At 41.7% G+C, this 19,436-nt stretch overlaps 1 protein-coding gene across 1 annotated transcript in view; it reads right to left on the minus strand.

Annotated features, from left to right (window-relative positions):
* Positions 1–392: 392 nt before the first annotated feature.
* Positions 393–19,436, minus strand: part of MTTP (microsomal triglyceride transfer protein) — a 38,075-nt gene continuing 19,031 nt past the window's right edge. The window contains exons 8-18 of the mRNA XM_081876754.1: positions 16,933–17,093; positions 15,975–16,143; positions 11,836–11,943; positions 10,518–10,730; positions 9,050–9,261; positions 8,061–8,158; positions 7,842–7,963; positions 5,877–6,104; positions 2,213–2,337; positions 1,233–1,403; positions 393–688 (exon numbers count right to left, since the gene is read on the minus strand). Coding sequence (XP_081732880.1) covers positions 520–688; positions 1,233–1,403; positions 2,213–2,337; positions 5,877–6,104; positions 7,842–7,963; positions 8,061–8,158; positions 9,050–9,261; positions 10,518–10,730; positions 11,836–11,943; positions 15,975–16,143; positions 16,933–17,093 — 1,776 coding nt within the window. The 3' untranslated portion in view covers positions 393–519. The remainder of the gene's footprint in view (positions 689–1,232; positions 1,404–2,212; positions 2,338–5,876; positions 6,105–7,841; positions 7,964–8,060; positions 8,159–9,049; positions 9,262–10,517; positions 10,731–11,835; positions 11,944–15,974; positions 16,144–16,932; positions 17,094–19,436) is intronic.

A 19,436-nucleotide genomic window follows, 5' to 3' on the forward strand; every position in this document is an offset into this window, starting at 1 on the left:
TGAAATATACTTATGCAAAACTCAATAAAAAATTAAAAAAAAAAAAAAAAAAAACATGCTGATTCCCAGACCGTCTGCGGGCTGGATTGAGAAAGCGATTGAGCCGGATCTGGCCCCCGGGCCTTAGTTTGCTTACCCATGGGTTAAGCCCTCTCTGCTCCTTCACTGTGGCCCCAATCCAAAGTGCCTGCCCCCAGGTGTTTTTAAAACCAAACAAAGGGACTCAGGAAGATCTGCACATGGCCACACAACACATCTAACTGGACCTTCAATGAGTGCCTAGAATTGCGTCAATTTGTATGATTTCCTTAACTTGTCACATAAAAAAGGGTTTCTTTAAATATATGTAAATATGTAAACACAGTGAACACACAATCAAGATTCTGGGCCTCTTGAAGTTGACAGTAAAGCTTTCATGGGCTCAAGTATCACACATTCAGGCCCTAAGCCAGGACGGCAGTACGTGTAAAAGCCAACATCAGCCACGGTTGGGGTCAAATGAAAGATCAGGCGCCTGTTTCAAAACCAGCTTTCCGAGGAGTCAGGCTGGTCACTGAAAACTTTCTTGCACATGTTGGAGTTCTCTTGGTGAAGGGGATATTCGGACCCAGCCAGCAGCCTCACTTTTCCTTTCCGGGAGGTATAAGATTCTCCTGATGGTAGACTTTCATATTTAACTAAGTATCTCCTACAAAATAATGATAATATTGCATTATATATTGTAACTTGGATGGCATAAAGTATCTATCCTATGAGCAGTAGTTCTTAATGATAAGCCCAACTGCACAGTTTTGTGGCAAAATCTCTTCCCACCCAGCATATTCTAAAGATATAAAGAAGCCAGTTTTCAGGATTTCACCAGGGTTGGTAGAAACCTCCAGGCCCACCATCCTCTGAATCTACTTCCTGACACTCTTCCTAAGCCAACCCTCCCTAAGTCTAGTTACAGTACAGTGGTACCTCAACTTATGAACAGTCCTGTTTACGAACTCTTCGGTTTACAAACTCCACAAAACCAAAAGTAGTATTCCAGTTTGAGAACTTTACGTCGGTCTATGAACTGAAGCCAAACAGTGGAAGGGCACCAGCAGTGGGAGGCCTCATTAGGGAAAGCACGCCTTGGTTTAAGAATGGATTTGGTTTAAGGATGGACTTCAGGAACAGATTAAGTTCTTAAACTGAGGTACCACTGCACACTGTTAACATTACAAATAGCTCCCCCTGCTTCCTACCTGGAAGGACTTTCAATTTTGTCCATCTGCAAGCAAACTAAAAATGGATATTGTGAAAACTGCACTGTAGAGACAAAGTCCAGAGTTGTTTCAGCTTCAACACTGCTTTCCATGCCAGCCTTCACAAAGAGCGCATCCACAACAATGTTGCCGACTATCACCACAGCTCCCCTGCAAGAAGAGATTGAGATAAACCAGGACGTCATATATTAGATACCATTCCGGCACCCAAAGAACAGGAGCGTCCCTCCCGTCTGTAATTTCCCGCAAACTCCATTAGGTAACAAGGCCACCACATCATGCCACCTCCCCAATGTCTCTGTATCACTGGTTCCTAGTGGTAGGAAAGCACATTTTAGGACATCCCAAGACAAGTAAATATGCCTAAACAGCAGAGAGGGAGTACTCGACATGTGGCTGCAGTTCCAATTCAATTGCCACATCGAATTCCACTCTGAATCTCAATTTGATAAAGCCATCCTCAAATCCCACAGATAGCCTGAGAAACTCCTCTTACCAATATGCCAACTAATGAAATCCAGTTTTACATAGAAGGGCTGTCAATATCTTCCCCACAACCTCAACAAAGCCTAACCTTGAGACCTTTTGGGGGAAGTGCAAGAACTTTGCGTAAGCATGGTGATTATACATCATTGATTGCCCTTATACATTTGCAGCAAAATCCTATGAAAGTCAAAGTCTGCTCAGAAAAAACAAGTGTTAAATGGGACTGACTGACTTCCAGGTAAGTCTGATGAGGATTACAACTGCATCGTTGCCAGCATAGTTTTTGAAATCAGTTAGACAAAAACAGTCCCCCCAAAGAAAGAAACATGAATATTTCTGTCTAAAACAGGGATTCAGTTCATATTGCTAAGCATTTTAAGATTTCCATGCTTTCCTCAGATTTAAAATTCCCTATGTTGACAAAATCATTTGATGCGTTTCCTTTAAGGATGTCTGGAGTTAGGTCATCTCACCGGTTTTTAACATTGGTTTTGGATTCTCTGTACCAAAGGCTGAATTCCATTCCTCCAGAAATATCAATGGCCAGGCCTCCCTGGAATTCCGTGCTGCAAACCAGCCCAGACTGTAGCTGAATTACCTAGATGCAAAATGGTGCACAATGAACATTTCTTGTTTTATTCAATATATGACCAATATTTAAAATCTGTTCTTAACTGGTTTTATTGTGATATTGCATACTTGTTTGTGAATTAGGTTCTTCTTTATTGTTGAATTATTGTTACCTGGATTGGGCATTATTTAAGCTTACATCATTACTGTTTTAACATGAGTTTAAGAGCAGAATGTGAAGGAATGGAAATATTTAAAAGACCTGTCTTGATTTTCTTGACTTAGCTTCAGAAACAGGGTGAAGTGATGGGGCTAAAGTCAAGGGCATATTTAACCTACAGATTTAAATAGATTTTACGGTCCTTGTCTACATTGCATTTAAGAGTCATGGGAGAATTCTCCACAGGTTTCCTGACAATCCTCGTCCCCTGACCTGCTGCAGGAACACCAACATAAATCCCACACAGCACGGGAAAAGTTATGTAAGAAAGATACATCAGCTACCAACTACCATTCACAAATTCCAATCATCTGGTTGTGAAAGTCTTGCAGTGCCAGCTAAATGCAGAAGTAACCATAGATAAGGCTGACAGAGTGAGACCACCACACCAGGAGTTGCCTTAGGGACATCTTTCAGACCGAAATGCATCTCTTGGGAATGCTGTTAATGCTGTGTGGAAAGTGAGACATTTAAAAAAGCAAGCATGTATCTCCACTCAATTCAGCCAATTCAGCATTTCTTGCAGGAAGCTGCCCAGAATGGCTGGGGCAACCCAGCCAGATGGGTGACATATAAATAATAAAATTATCATTATTAAGTTTCCAATCCAGAAAATTCAAGCCCCATTTGCATGAGATTATCTGAATGCCTGCAAAACTTGAGGTTGCTAATCACAAGGCTCTCTCTATGCCATGGGTAGGCAAACTAAGGCCCGGGGGCTGGATCCCGCCCAATCGCCTTCTCAATCCGGCCCGCAGATGGTCAGCATGTTTTTACATGAGTAGAATGTGCCCTTTTATTTAAAATGTATCTCTGGGTTATTTGTGGGGCCTGCCTGGTGTTTTTACAGGAGTAGAATGTGTGCTTTTATTTAAAATGCATCTCTGAGTAATTTGTGGGGCATAGGAATTCGTTCATATATATTTTTCAAAATATAGTCCAGCCCCCCACAAGGTCTGAGGGACAATGGAACGGCCCCCAGCTGAAAAAGTTTGCTGACCCCTGCATGCTTTCTAGAGGAAGTTGGGAAGACACAAAAAAGAAACCACTTCTCTCCAGTATTAGACCACCTGCAGCAAGAATTTGTGCAAAAGAGCTGTTGCAAGAAGTGCCAAACGGTTGGAGATAGAGCTTTATGGGCAGGCAGGAGGAGATAGTTGCATTCACAGAGCTTTCTGCCAAGGCTGAGGCTTACAGCTGTCAGAATCTTTTACAGCTGGACTGGAAGTCCATCGCACTGAGTCAATTTTGGAAGTGATAATAGCTCAGGGTCAGAGCAAGTCATTTCATTTGAATGCTGATAGACAGCCAAGATTTTAAAGTTCACAGGACTTGGAAATCAGATTAACTTTAAATATAGCCATACTACATGGCCTGAGACAAGGCATGATGTGTCCAGATCTGATGAATAATTTACGCTGAAGTAAGACCCATGAAAATGGAAGATGTATAAAATGGGAGAAGCAGATGGCACTGAAAAGAGCACTTTTCCCCACTGCCCTTTGCTTTGTTAAAAAAATAATAACAATGGGGGATTGGCTAGGTTTTTTACTGTAATTCAGCAAGGCAGATTTTTAAAGATGCTTTAAATAATAGCAAATCTGCACATTGGGCTCATTTGCTTTTAGAGCTTGTGTTTTTTCTGCTTTATTCTATTTTTATCCTGCACACCCCTCCCATGGATTCATGCTATGAGGTGATTTATAAATTTGTAAAATATAAGCAAATAAATGTGACTTCACGTTGCTAGCCATGGAGCTGCTCTAGTCCTGGGGAAAGGGCAGAGATTCCTCTTTCTTTTATGTGTGTGTATGTTGGGGGCAGGGCTTGCTCCTGTGCCCCCCTCCTATTTAATCCTTACACTAGCCCTGCGAGGTACATTGAGCTGGAAGAGAGTCTCTGACCCAAGATCACCCAGTGAGCTTCATGGTTAAATGGGGATATGAACCTGGGTTGCCCCAGTCCTTGTCTGATACTCGATATAACCATACTGGGTAATGGTGGCTCTCTGTACATTTCTAAACAAACATGTGAATCTTAGCCTAGATTTATAACTCCATCTGATTTTCAATTACACTTAGTCACAGCAACGGGATTTATATCAAAAAGGGAGATTTAAAGTACTCATTCATACGAGATTTTAATGAAATACAATCAAATGCTACAGGAAACTGCTGCCACAGGTTGAAAAATACCTGACATTTCCCCATGATAACATGCACTTCAGAATATGCAATCATATGGTGAATAAGAAATAAAACACTTGGGGGAAAACAGCAATACATAAAATGGTGTATTGTGTTACGTCACATCTAAGCACAGTTATAAAAAATGTGCCTTGTTTCTTGTTTTTGTGAAACTATGAATGTCAGTGATTTCTCCCCTTGATGAGGTTTAAGCATTTGAGCTTAGCCTTTGTCAGATGGTTGCATGTAGACTCTGAATAACTTAATGGCAGGATAGCATCTCCCACTTCCCGCCAATGGGAATATAGACAGCTCATCCACACTTCCACTTCCCCTGCTGTTTTCCCTGGGAAAACCCACAGAACTGGAGCAAATGTCAATTCCCCACCCCCCTCTCACACTCCTGATTGGCTTTGGTTCAATTTAGCACTAAAGAGCAGGTTTTCTAGATGAAAGCAATAGGGCAACGGCAAAACCACTCGGACCCCTGCCTAGACAAGCGGAAAACTACTTGGACCTATTCTCTGATTGTTCTTACTTGTGATCTCCCCGTAAGTGCATGTCAAATGGGGAATAAAGGATATTATCTATCGTATTTTTCGCTCTATAGGACGCAAAGGACCATAGGACGCACCTTGTTTTAGAGGGGGAGAACAAGAGAGAGAAAATCTCCCCCTCTCTGCTCAGCACCCCTTCAGCGAAGCGGCAGGAGAAACGGAGCCCCTTCCATTTCTCCTGCTGCTTGGCTGAAGGGGTGCTGCGCAGCTCTCCCTCTCTGCTGAAGCCAGGAGAGTCTTGCTCTCCCGGCTTCAGCAAAAGGAACCTGAAGCCTGTGGAGTGCAGCGGGAACACGCGCTGAGCTCCGCAGGCTTCAGGCGGCTATCCCTGAAGCCTGGAGAGTGAGAGGGGTCAGTGCGCACTGACCCCTCTCGCTCTCCAGGCTTCAGCGAAAGCAACGCGAAGCTTCCGGAGTGCAGAGGGAGTGCTCCCTCTGCGCTTCGGAGGCTTTGCGTTGCTATCGCTGAAGCCAAGGAGCCTGCATTCACTCCATAGGACGCACACACATTTCCCCTTAATTTTTGGAGGGGAAAAAGTGCGTCCTATAGAGTGAAAAATACGGTATGCACGGAAGCTATTTAATTGCCGGTATGCAGAACTCACCTGTGAGTAATCCATCAGAAGGATGAGTCCTTTCACCACACTTATGGGGTCTCCAGTGGCTGAGAACATTTTAGACATGAGATCGCCATACCCTTGGAAAAAAGTAACGGGTCTAAGCTGAACATCGAACATGAGCGCTGACACACCAGCAAAAGACTCTAGATTTTCTTCACCTTCATCAGCAGATGCAGCTATAATGGATTCTAGGCCCTGAGCCTCAATCACCACCTAAAAGGAGATAGGAACACACAGCTTGCATGATGAATGATGACCAGTTGCAGGCAAGCACATGCCATCCATACCTCTTTAAAGTCCACAAGGTAGCTGCAAAATTTGCCATCAGACCATGCCCTCCTTTTATATCTAGGTGTCCAAAAGAGAGGCACGGCATGGCTCCTTTTAGGTCAGAGTTGCACAGAAAGTTTTATCAATGTGGCTTTTTCATCCAAGGGTGTGAAAAACTGCAGTTGCTGAAATTCCTTCTTCTGCACAACTATAGGCCTGTTCTCTTTTGCATCTGGACACTTGCTGTCTAGACTAGTTCACACGTAATGCTAAATCATCATGGTTCAATGCTACTGGGTGAGCCCTCAGAAAGTCAGAGCACAGTACAGTGGATGCTCAGGTTGCGAACGTGGTCCATGCGGGATGCACGTTCGCAACCCACAGCGTTCACAACCTGCAGTGGTGCATCTGTGTACACGTGGGTTGCAATTCGGTGCTTCTGCGCATGCGCGACCGCCAAAACCTGAAAGTAACACATTCCAGTACTTCTGGGTTTCAGCAGGTCCATAACCTGAAAAAACACAACCTGAAGGGTCTGTAACCCAAGGTATGACTGTACACCTCCAATGTGACCAGAGGAAAGCTGCCAAGATGACTGCCGATTTTCCTTGAATGTCATCTTAGTGTTATATACAAATCTGGAATTCTGGGTTAAAAATAACTCTGTTCAATAAAGCAAACTGATAACTCATAGTTTGAAGTTATCTTAGTTTGAAATTTATTAGAACAGGATTCCTGGTTTGTTTGGACACAAAGGATTTGAGGAAATTGAATGCCATCATAGGAGGGCGGGGGAGAACTAAGCAGGAGGAGAAGGCAGGGAAGGAACATGCAAGCCAGGCATTGGGCTTGGGCTTGTGGAGGTTCATCCACTTAGGGCTACACTGTGGTTTAGTGTTACATATAAACACAGCCTCTGTAAGAACATAAGAAGAGTCTTGTTGGGTCAGACAAAAGGGCCATCTATTCCTGCACAGTGGATGCTCGGGTTGCGAACGTGATCCGTGTGGGAGGCACATTCGCAACCCACAGCGGCGTGTCTGCGCATGCGCGGGTTGCAATTCGGCGCTTCTGCGCATGTGCAAAGTGCGATTTAGCACTTCTGTGCATGCACAACTGCCAAAATCTGGAAGTAATCCGTTCCAGTACTTCTGGGTTTCAGAGGTCCCTAACCCGAAAAAGCACAACCTGAAGCATCTGTAAGCCAGGGTATGACTGTATTGTCCAACCAGAAGACTGTGGGAATTTCACAAGCAGTATATGAGTGCAACAACACTCTCCCACTGTCATCAAAAAACAAGAGCTCGAACAAAAACGGTAGTGCTACTTCTGTAACAAACCTTGGATAAGGGAACACTCTTAAGGGAGAGACCATAGCTGAGTGCATGCAGAATGTCCCAGGTTTATTCTCTTGCATCTCTGATTAGGAGGCAGATAAGAAAGAGCTCTGCATGAAACCCTGGAAAGGATCTGCCAGTCACAACAGAGGATACTGACCTAGACAACAGTCTGACCCCAAACTATAAGGCAGCTTCTTACATTTCCATTTGAAGGGCTCAACCCACCAGCTGCTACGCACATTGGTTCAAAGTATGGTATAATGGAGCGACCACATTATGTCCAAGCTGCACACTTATACTTTTTCGCTGAGTTATTACTCTAGTAGCGCATGGGACTTACCTGGTTGGCATGAAGTTGAGCGTATTTATTGAAAAGAAAGATATTCAGGTTACTTCTTCTTAAGATTCCAGAGCCAGAGTAGAGTATGTCAAGGCTATAGGTGGATGACACATCCGGAGAACCTTGGTTAAACAGAGAGACAAGTTGTAAGGATTTATGGTGAAACTGAGGGTCAATAAATGTAATTAAAACCTACTATCTAGTTTGTTAGTCACTTACGTGTTAGGTAACCCGAGAAAGCTGAGGAAGAACCTGTTTTCGCAAATCGGTCGTAGTTATGAATGGAGATATCCTTCAGAGCTTTACGGATCATTTTGCTGAAACACAAAAAAGTGTCCTTAACCATCAGAAAATTAAATATCTTCTACAAATGGCAACATGCAGCAAATGGGAAGGTTTGTGTTGCTTGAGTAGTGTAATCAAAAGACCACAACCAGAAGATAAAAATGTTAGTATTATATTGGCCTACAGATTGCAAAAGGTCTTAACCCAAAAGTTGCTGAAATTAACTGATGATTCTGTAAAGTTCTAATCACTACATAAGAACCACTGGAGGAAATTGTTAGATGAAGTTGCTTATTTATGTAAGAAATTCACTGGTTAAAAGAACAGTAAAGGAATAACAATTATAGGAATATTCAGATGTGGTGAGGAGGCTTGAGGGAGGCAGCGAATGTGGCATTGCCACAAGGGCTCTAGGCCAGGCTTCCCCAAACTTGGCCCTCCAGCTGTTTTGGGACTACAACTCCCATCATCCCAGTGGTTTGTAGTCCCAAAACAGCTGGAGGGCCGAGTTTGGGGATGCCTGCTTTACGCCAAAGATCCTGGATTTTCTGGTATAGTAATAAAAATAACTGAAATAACTGAAATGAAAAATTAACATCTCAATGTATTTTTTGTAGTCTACCTATAAAGAGAAGGATAATGAAATTATTTTAAATGTTAGATCTGCTAAGGGTCTTTCCCTTCTTTTAGGAAAAAATAACCAATCCATTAAATACCAGACTGATATTTTTTGCTTCAGTACTTTGCAGTTTCTCCTGAGTCCCCCCGCCCCCCGGTCTGAAAAGGTGAATTTATACTGAACATGGTGAAAATGCTTCCAGTACAGCCCCCACCCCACCAAATGCTGCCCTTGCCTTTGCCCTGAAACAACACTATGCACAGGCAAGTGGAGAAACATAAATAACAAATGAAACTTGATATACCTGGAAGGCATTTCAAAACGTAGAATGTCCTGGATTAGCGAAAGCATGTACTTATTCATTTCCAGAGGCAGCTCTCCAATAGAGAGCAGGAGGTTTTTTACTTCCATGAAGGACGGATTGTTGCTGAAGATGATGGAAGCCGCTGTGGTGCGTACCGTCTTCTCGTGAACTTTATGGTTCTGGTGATAAATCCTGTTCATAGTTTTCTTCACCTAATGGGGACACAATCTGGTCAAGTTTCATCACCTGTACATAACTGGCAGCATAACAGAAGCAGGAAAAGGAAATATATCACCAATAAATAAGAACAGATCAGTGGGATAGCTTCTCAAGGAACAATATACAAGTATAGTACAAAAATTCATGAATATTATACTAGGACCAGTCCAAAACAATGGGACTCCTCCAGCCCCAGACTGGATGCGAAAGTATAACCAGGAAGAATTTCTGACTGACATGCAGCTTGTTCTGGGAGGTGTGGGGGATGATGGGAAATCATGTGAGTCATGAGTCTTACCTGGAAGCTGTATGAGTGAATGATAGATAAAATTCCCATATAACTACCCACCTAATTCTTCTTTTCAACCCTTCTAGAAAGAGCCTCATGCTTTTTAGGGCTATAACCCGGAATTGAGATAGCATTTTACAGTTTCTTGTGATATGCAGATGGATAGATGGACAAATATCTCCTACAATGCAACTCCTGCTCACTGGTCCAGGGCAGAGGACAAGGACCTAGTGCTACCTTTCTATACATTCTATACAAGATCTCAAAGTAGCTGTTCTATTACAAAGGAATTTCAGAAATAGACTGGAAGCTGCTGAATTGCAACTTATTACCAAACTTAAAACCATGGAGAGACCTGGTCTGAACAAAGACATTGGATTCTTATCTCATTATACATGACAAAGCCATTTTTCACCTTCTCACCCCTTGCTTTTTCCTGTAAGACCTATTGCAGTCGTTAAGAGTCGTCAACAGGCTCATCACAGCTATCTGCCAATCACCCATTCCCACCACCCTCCTGAGTAATACCCCTCCCCACCTTCTCACTATATAGAAGGGTCTGGTGACTTCTGTTTCAGTGTATCTGAAGAAGTGTGCGTGCACAGGAAAGCTCATACCAAGAACTAACTTAGTTGGTCTTTAAGGTGCTACTGGAAGGAATTTTTTTATTTTGTTTTGACTATGGCAGACCAACACGGCTACCTATCTGTAACTAGTGCTACCTTGCCTATGTCCCTAAAATATCTGTCAATGAGGCTTATGGGAAAGACTTTGGGGTTGCTTTCAAAATTGTCTTCCCAGACTCTTCAGTACATAGAATGATAAAAAAAAATAATGGAATATTTATCTTACTTAGAAACACCTGATATTTAAATGAGGGACTATCAGGCAGGGAGAGACACATTATTTGAAATGTCCACCTGCGCCATCTTGTCTTTGGGCAATTTTCTATTATTTTACCTCACTGGTAATGAAAGAGTGGTGATATCTCTGCAGAGCAGAAACAGCAACATTGCTGATGGGGCCTTCTCCTGACTCAGCGTATTTCAGAAGGTCTGGAATAGCTTCAGGCAAAACAGCATTCTTCAATGCCAGAAGGTAGACCTTCACTTCATCAGCCGTCTTTGCCCTGTTCAAACCTCCAGAGATCAGCTTCTTGGCTTCTATAACAGCCTGGAAAGAAAATTAAAAACTTCCAAAAACACTGTTATATTGAGGGGGCAGCAGGGGTGGGGAATCCATGTAATTGGGTGGTAAATCAATGATAGTGGAACTTGGGAAATCTGGCAAAATTACACCTAGGAGTACAGCACATAGATAGATAGATGATAGATAGATAGATAGATAGATAGATAGATAGATAGATAGTATAGATAGATGATAGATGATGATAGATAGATTAGATAGATAGATAGATAGATAGATGATAGATTAGATGATAGATAGATAGATAGATAGATAGATAGATAGATAGATAGAATGATAGATAGATGATAGATAGATGATAGATAGATGATAGATAGATAGATAGATAGATAGATGATAGATTAGATGATAGATAGATAGATAGATAGATAGATAGATAGATAGATAGATGATAGATAGATAGATGATAGATAGATAGATAGATAGATGATAGATAGATGATAGATAGATGATAGATGATAGATAGATGATAGATAGATAGATAGATAGATAGATAGATAGATAGATAGATAGAATGAGTTCCTTACTGGATTCCATAAAATCTAGCAATATATACTCACCATTATCAACACAGCACCCAGCCTTAAAATCACTGCAAAGAATCAAGTAGGTCTACCATTTAGGGAGGGGCTAGTGGTGGCAGTGGTGAGAAGAGACACCCATGAGAGCAAAAGCTATTGTTGTTGCTGATACAATATTAGATTTTATGTAAACCAGTGTGCTGTGTCGCGGTACAGAATATGGAAGTGACATAATCTCTTCACCTCAGAGGATTTGCAACCTTCATCAGATGGACAAAACTGGGATAGACAGGCAAGAGAGAGGTCCGAGGAAGGAACAGGTGAATTACACCAAAGGAGCAGGTAAGGAAAAATAAGGATGATTCGAGAACAGTTCTGAGAAAGAAATCTTCATGAGCGGGGAGTTGGCTTGGGGCATAAATATTGAAAGGCTGTTCCAGATGTAAGGATCATCATGAAAGAAGCCAGAAAGGTGAAAGTGGGCAAAGAGGTCAGCTTGGATGGAGCTTCATATTTGCCTTTGTTTCCAACACCGAGAAGAAAATACATACAGGCAGTTTGCAGCCTCCCTTGTCACACAGCTTTTTGATGAGGGCCCCAATAACGATGACAACTGTTTCTCGGATTTCGCTGCTGCCGATCTGGCTGTTATATGTATTCTGTTATATGAAGAAGAAGAAAAGACATTATTGGTCTCTGCTGCTTAACCCTGATCCTTGGATGTACCCCCTTACTTTTTAGAAGGGAAAAAGTGAGTCTTATAGAGCAAAAAATACGATATATTTGATCCCCCTCAGATGTGTTTCACTGGGTTCCCTTTCCCACAGGATTATTCCTTCCCAGGAAAAGCTGGTGGTGTTTCAGACCAATCTCAGGTGCTTCAATCTCAGGTGGTGTTTCAGACCAATCTCAGGATTATTCCTTCCCAGGAAAAGCTGGTGGTGTTTCAGACCAATCTCAGGTGCTTTTCTGTTCCACTCTGAGGTTTGGTTGTGGAAAACAGTGTTTTTTATTGAAAAGGAACTCATTTCCCTGCCACGCCGTGTGCAATAGCCAAACAGCCATTGTGAAACTATCTCCACAAAGAGCCGCAGGCAATCTGCTGGACAAGAAGGGATAAATGACATATTGAATTGCTTCCCATTGCAAATAATTAGCCCAGCCTACTGCTTCACAAAAGGGACACGGGTGGCGCTGTGGGTTAAACCACAGAGCCTAGGACTTGCCGATCAGAAGGTCGGCGGTTTGAATCCCCGCGACGGGGTGAGCTCCCGTTGTTCGGTCCCTGCTCCTGCCACCTAGCAGTTCGAAAGCATGTCAAAGTGCAAGTAGATAAATAGGTACCGCTCCAGTGGGAAGTTAAACGGCGTTTCCGTGCGCTGCTCTGGTTCGCCAGAAGCAGCTTAGTCATGCTGGCCACATGACCCGGAAGCTGTACGCCGGCTCCCTCAGCCAATAAAGCGAGATGAGCACCGCAACCCCAGAATCGGTCACGACTGGACCTAGTGGTCAGGGGTCCCTTTACCTTTACCTTTACCTTACTTGCTTCACAAGGCAGGTCAGGACATCCACTCACAAGAGTACACATCCTTGCTATTGTCTCTGTTGAAAGTGAGGCTCGTGGTACAGAAACATGAGGGCTAAATCAGAGCACTGAGTTCAATGGGGTTTGCTTCCATGTTAAGTACATAATATATCAGCCTTTGCACCAAGGACTGATGGTCTTGTTTTTAAAATGTACAAAGAGACTGCTGGATCAGGCCAATGTCCAGCATCTTGTTCTCCCAGTGGCCAAGCAGATGCCTATGGGAAGTTTGCAGGAGGAACTGAGTTCAGCAACACTCTTCCTTGTGATTCCCAGCAACTGACTTTCAGAGGCAGGCTGCTTTAACTCGGTTTTAGTTTCATTGTACCGAGTCTCCACTCAGAGACAACTGCAATTAAGGTGCAACTGTCAAACAAATAAATACGGCCTCTGGCAGTGGAGGTAGAACACAGGAATCATGGCTCATAGCCACTGATACCATTATTCTCCATGAATTTGTCTAAGATCCCTTGTGAGAATTCCAGAGTTTCACTATATGCTGTGTGAAAAAGAACTTTTCCTCCAACATTGCGCTTCACTGGATGTCGCCAAGTTCTAGTGTGACAAGATCTTCGCTGGAATCCTAGCTAAAAGACTCAAAAAGATATTAATAAGGATGATACACGAAGATCAGACAGGCTTCCTCCCGGGAAGGTCAATAAGGAATAACACCAGAAATATAATCAATCTTATTGAATTTCTATCTGATAGGTGTGACAAACCTGCGAGTTTAATATTCATAGACGCGGAGAAAGCCTTCGATAATGTAAACTGGGATTTTATGCTTAAAAATTTAGAAGGTATGGATATGGGCCGAGAATTCTTAAATGGTATAGGGGCAATTTACACAGAGCAGAAGGCGAAATTAATAGTTAATGGAGTCATTACGGAAGATATAAAAATTAGTAAAGGAACCCGTCAGGGCTGTCCACTTTCTCCGCTACTTTTCATAACAGTCTTGGAAGTACTATTAAATGTAATAAGAGAAAGTAAAAAAATCAAGGGGGTAACATTAGGTGCAAACGAATATAAAATCAAAGCGTATGCGGATGATGTGGTTATTACGGTGGAAGAACCTTTAGAGAGTATAAAAGCCCTTCTGGTTGAGACAGAGGAATTTGATAAACTTGCAGGCTTTAAATTGAACAAGATTAAGACAAAAATGATTGTAAAAAACATGGATCAGGACAAGGCAGTAACAATACAACAACTAACCGGAATTGAAGTTGTTAAAAAGATAAAATATTTAGGGATTTGGATTACCAACAAAAATATTGACTTATACAAAAATAATTACGTCCCGGTTTGGAATAAAATCAAAAAAGATTTAGAGGTTTGGGCCAGAATGAAATTATCGTTATGGGGTAGAATATCCATGGTGAAGATGATGCTGTTACCTAAATTGCTGTTTCTGTTTCAAACAATCCCCATTTTAAAGGGAACAAAGAATTTTAAAGAATGGCAAAGAACCATCTCAAGATATGTCTGGGAAGGGAGGAAGCCCAGAATTAAATATAAGCTGTTAACGGACGCTAAAGAAAGAGGGGGCTTCGCCCTCCCAGACATGAGACTTTATTATGAAGCGACATGCCTTTGCTGGATAAAAGACTGGGTTAGGCTGGAAAACGGAGGGTTGTTAGATTTGGAAGGCTATAACAACAAATTCGGGTGGCATGCGTACCTATGGAAGGACAAAAAGAGGGTTCATAAGGGGTTTACCAGTCACATTTTTAAGGGTCCACTAATAGAGGTCTGGGACAGATATAAGAACATATTAGAGCCGAAAACACCACACTGGCTTTCCCTACAAGAGTTAATGAGTGTTAAAAAAGTTAATATGGAAGAAAAGTGGGGGAAGCTTGAAGATATGGTTATAAAGGAAGGGGGAAAGTGGAAAGTAAAACCTTATGACCAGATAAAATCATTTACTCAGGGCTGGCTTCACTACTTTCAGATAAACGAATTTTTTAAGTTGGAGATGAAAGAAAGGGGATATGAGGAAAAAGAATCTACATTTCAAAAGGAGATAGTAAGTAGTGAAGTTAAGAATCTTTCCAAAATGTATAAAATACTACTAGAGTGGCATACGAAGGATGAGGAGGTGAAGTCAGTGATGGTGGAATGGGCAAGAGATCTCGGGCACAATATATTAATGGAAGACTGGGAAAGGCTCTGGAAAGTAAATATAAAATTTACGGCCTGTATGTTACTTAAGGAAAATGTGATGAAGATGCAATACAGGTGGTATATTACACCCGTGAAATTGGGCAAGATGTTTAAAGTAGATAACAAATGCTGGAAATGCAAACAAAAGGAGGGGACCTTCTACCATCAATGGTGGGAGTGTAAAAAGGTTAAAAATTTCTGGGAAGAAATATATAATGAATTAAAAAAGATGTTAGGTTACACCTTTGTGAAAAAACCAGAGGCCTTCTTACTTTGCATCATTGGAAAGGACATTAGGAAAAAGGATTATAAACTCTTCCAATATGCGGTTACGGCAGCTAGAATTGTGATAGCTCAGAGATGGAAACAGGAAGAAATCCCAACGGTGGCAGAATGGAGAACAAAACTAACAGAATATGCCGAGTTAGATAAATTAACAGGGAAAATAAGATATTTAAAAGATCAGACGTTTATTGAAGATTGGGGAAAATTTGTAAGTTACCTGGAAAATAAATGTTCAGTAAATACAACGTTAGTGGGGTTCAAAGAGGCTGTGTGAAGGGTCAACAAGTATTGTTTAAGCTGAAATAATATTTAAAGGAGGTACGAATGGCAATATAAAAGAGGAAATGTGATATGAAGATTTAAATGCGAATGAATGTCAATACCGCTGAAGGAAGTTCAAACTGTATAAGAAAGGATAAACTTCGAATACATTGTATATATAACTGAATTTAATAAAGTTTTCTTCAAAATGCAAAAAAAAAAAAAAAAAAAAAGTTCTAGTGTGACAAAAGAAGGATAAAAGCTTTTCCCTGTCCACTTTCTCCACACTTTCATGAGCTCATCTTCAGCTCTTCTGAAAGACTGGGCATTCCTTTTCAGAGCACAATTCTTGCTCTGTAAACCAATGTTCCCTTGACCACCACTGAGACTTACAATTAGAGATCTGAGTAGTAACTCGTTGGGATGAGAAGCAAATCCACAGGCATAGAGGAACCTCTCCTGAAGGACAGATCCACTCTTGTTCTTGAAATCCAGGAAATCCAGCATAGCTTTCAGAGAGGCTGAGGTCTGTGCAGAGGCTACAGCATCAACCAACTGGGGACTGTATGAAAAGGGAAGAGATTAAAAAACCAGGAATTATTTATAGTAAGGCATATTTATTTTGGGGGGGGCAGAGTGATGGTTACGGCATCTCCAATCAGTTTATTGCATGAGGATAGCTCAAATGTCACCTCAGTCTCTAACATAATAAAGACACCAAGCGGCTAATTACATTTGCCCCCTCCTGCCTTAACCATGGTTGACAAATTAGCACCAATATTTATCCTGCTTAACTTCAACCAGGATATCTGCTTAACCAGGGTTTGCAGCTGGATTTAAAAGCAAAGTATTGAAGCTTGTTTAAGCAGTCACTGTGGTTGAGGCGCTGTTGCTTGGAAATGAAGGTTTGCTGCAATTCCACACTGCATCTATATCAATCCACAGAGGTTTCGACTTTGGGAGGCAATTTAAAAGGGTCTCCAAGCCTGAGCACTGTGCCAAAGGTTATAGAAGCAAGGCCCCTAAACAGTGCTTTAATTTTCTGCTAACGTCAAAGAGAAGAAAATTTTAGCTGCTGTAGCTTAGGGACTCAGCTACACAGCTGCAAATAAAACGTTCTAAATGTGTTGTAAAGTGCAATATATTGACACTAGATGGCAAGAGTGAGCAATGAAAAATTCAATGTATTTTTCAAAACACTTTTAAAAAAGCATTTTCATAGCGATTTTATGTTTGTGTAGCTTCCACCTAGGTAGATAAACCTGAATGAACGTGTTGATTCTCCTTCTGTGTATTCGCACATTTAAGATGGATATGCTAGAGATGGGAAAATAGGTTGCCAGAAACTCACAGGACTTCCACGTTGCTTTCACTTCTCAGAATCTGAAGAATCTCTTCTGTCGTAGCTTTCCTCAAGTTCTGAATGAAAGACAAAAATCCTTTCACAGCATCGGCTTTGGAAAGGTTTTCGGGTTCCATCTGTGGCTGGATATTCTTCCACTGCTGAGTGAGCTGCCAAAAATGGACAAAATTGGTGGTAAATCTTCCCCACTGGTTAGTATTTCTATGTGCTGATCGCAACAGGTCAAAAACGCAACTGCATGTTTTCTGACAGTGGCTGAAATGAAAGGGACAACTTTAACACATTGGTCTCCCCATACCTTATTGTTGCAGCCTGTCCCATGTCTTCCGTAGAACTAATTGGGAGGCAGTGAGAAAGCAAATACAGTCTGTTCAGGAAGACTGTAGGGGAGTCGTGGCCTTTAGATGTATAGTGAATGGATACAATACACATGACCTTTTCTGTAGTGGTGATTCCAAGCTTTTTCAGTCCGATTCCATATTTGCTTGGCTTTCAAAGGACAGCAAGTCTTACTTCAGCTCTCTGCACCTTGGGGTGATGACTGACAGGTACATAAATCTTTTTATCTGCAGTTGATGTTCTTTTTGATGCTGCCATTTGTTTGCATACTATTTCAACACAATGAGCATTTTAATACCTTATATAATGTTATGTTTTATACTATCGCTAGGTGCAGTTCGTTATCCATTAGTTTATATAGAATAAGCAGGACCTAAATATATAAGAATATGAAAAAGAAATAAACCTGTCCCCTCCCCACTCTAAGCACTGGGGTGAACTATCCATGTTGCATGAAGCTAGTGGCACAGCAATAGATTCCCATTGCTCTGCAGAAATTATGAACTATATACTGCCTAGATGCCAACCAACATTTTAAATCTGCCTTCTTCCCTGACAAGGACTCAAGGTGGCTTACAGATAAAAAAACCCTAAAGCTAACAACATGGGGGGGGGGGCAATCATGAGAAAAACAGAAGGTTGAGCTTTGTCATTTCAAACAACCTTCCACAAAGAAACAGAGCGGGTATTTTGGCCTGCGCTCTCACATTTCATGCCTCCACTTCTGTTATCTAACATTATCTATAGCATTCCTCGGAAAAGGTGCAGCTGTTTTCCCTCAACAATATTTATTTCAGCTCTCTTTATTGGGAAACCACATCAATACCAGCTCAGCCTTTGCTAAAATATCCTATCTCCATAGGGTCCGTGTTGTGAAGAAACAGCAGATGATGCTACCCACAAATAGCCCTACAATTTCAGCAGTACTGAGTTCATCTTCCATGAATTGTAGCTAAGCCATTAGGTAATTATGAGTGAGGTGGAGGCTATTTCCTGTGGATTAATGCTCAGCAGGGGTGTATTAATGACCCAGAACACAGGTGGAGACTATTAATCTCAAATGGTGGTTACTAATGTGCAAGAAGGCATCATTTTCCATTCTGTATTTGTAACTCACGGCTGTTTCCGTTTGCTCACCTTTTTCCAAAAACTACAGTTTGTCCCACTATCCACTATGGCAAAATTACATAACTTAGATAACTTAAGTACTTAATTACACTGTTATTACATTATCGTACCCCATTCAACGCAAAGGAAATGTAATGCAAATGGGGGGGTCATATAACCAATTATGTATTGTTTGCAGACTGAAAGCAACAACGGCAAATACAGATTGTATGTGCTGGATTGATGTCTGTCTCAGACTTGGGACAAATAAGTGATGGTTTCTCTTCCCATTCCCATCAGAATTCTCCAACCTCTCTATCAAGGTGCAGCACAATGATCAACAGGGCTTTAGTGAAGCTTAGAATGGTCAACAATATACTGTGGACTTGGGGACTTGTGTTTGTAATCTGTATTTTATATATAATAAAAATAAAAATTTAAAAACCACAATATACTGTGGAAGGATAGATGGACTCATAAATAATCGACACTGTTTTCCATTGTGGTGTTTCATCTCACAGTTTTAATTCAGTGTGTCCTTTCATCCTTTTTATGGGCTTTGTAATTGCATACATCTAGACCAGAGTTGTTCAATGAAACTGTGAAATGGGTCGTTCCACCGTCCCCCAGAGGCTATCACCTGTCCAGTGCAACTATGGACAACCCAAAGTTCTGAAGTGTAGCCGTGTTATTTATATCTGACGCTATAGATATGCTTCGCTTGTAGGCGAGCAAACTCTGGCTTGCATGGCTACAGTTACAGCAGCATCTGATTACTGGCAACCAAGACAGAACTGGTTGGCTTGGCTCCCTGCTGTGGACACACCCTTACCTTATTCCAAGAAAAGGCTGGCACACAGTTCCACTGATTTTCCTTTGATCCAAGTGGTCTTTGGATTATAGGAACACTGTGGGGGCATCCAAACTCCTTTCCTTCCACATCCCCAATGCCTCAAGCAAGTTTCTGCAGTCACCAGCTGAGAAACAGTATGGTGGGACTGGATCTGGCCCAGAAATTATGTGAGGCTAGCAGCTGTTGTTTTGTT

This window comes from Podarcis erhardii (genome assembly GCF_964252035.2).
Source record: "Podarcis erhardii genome assembly, chromosome: 9".
Lineage (NCBI taxonomy): Eukaryota > Metazoa > Chordata > Lepidosauria > Squamata > Lacertidae > Podarcis > Podarcis erhardii.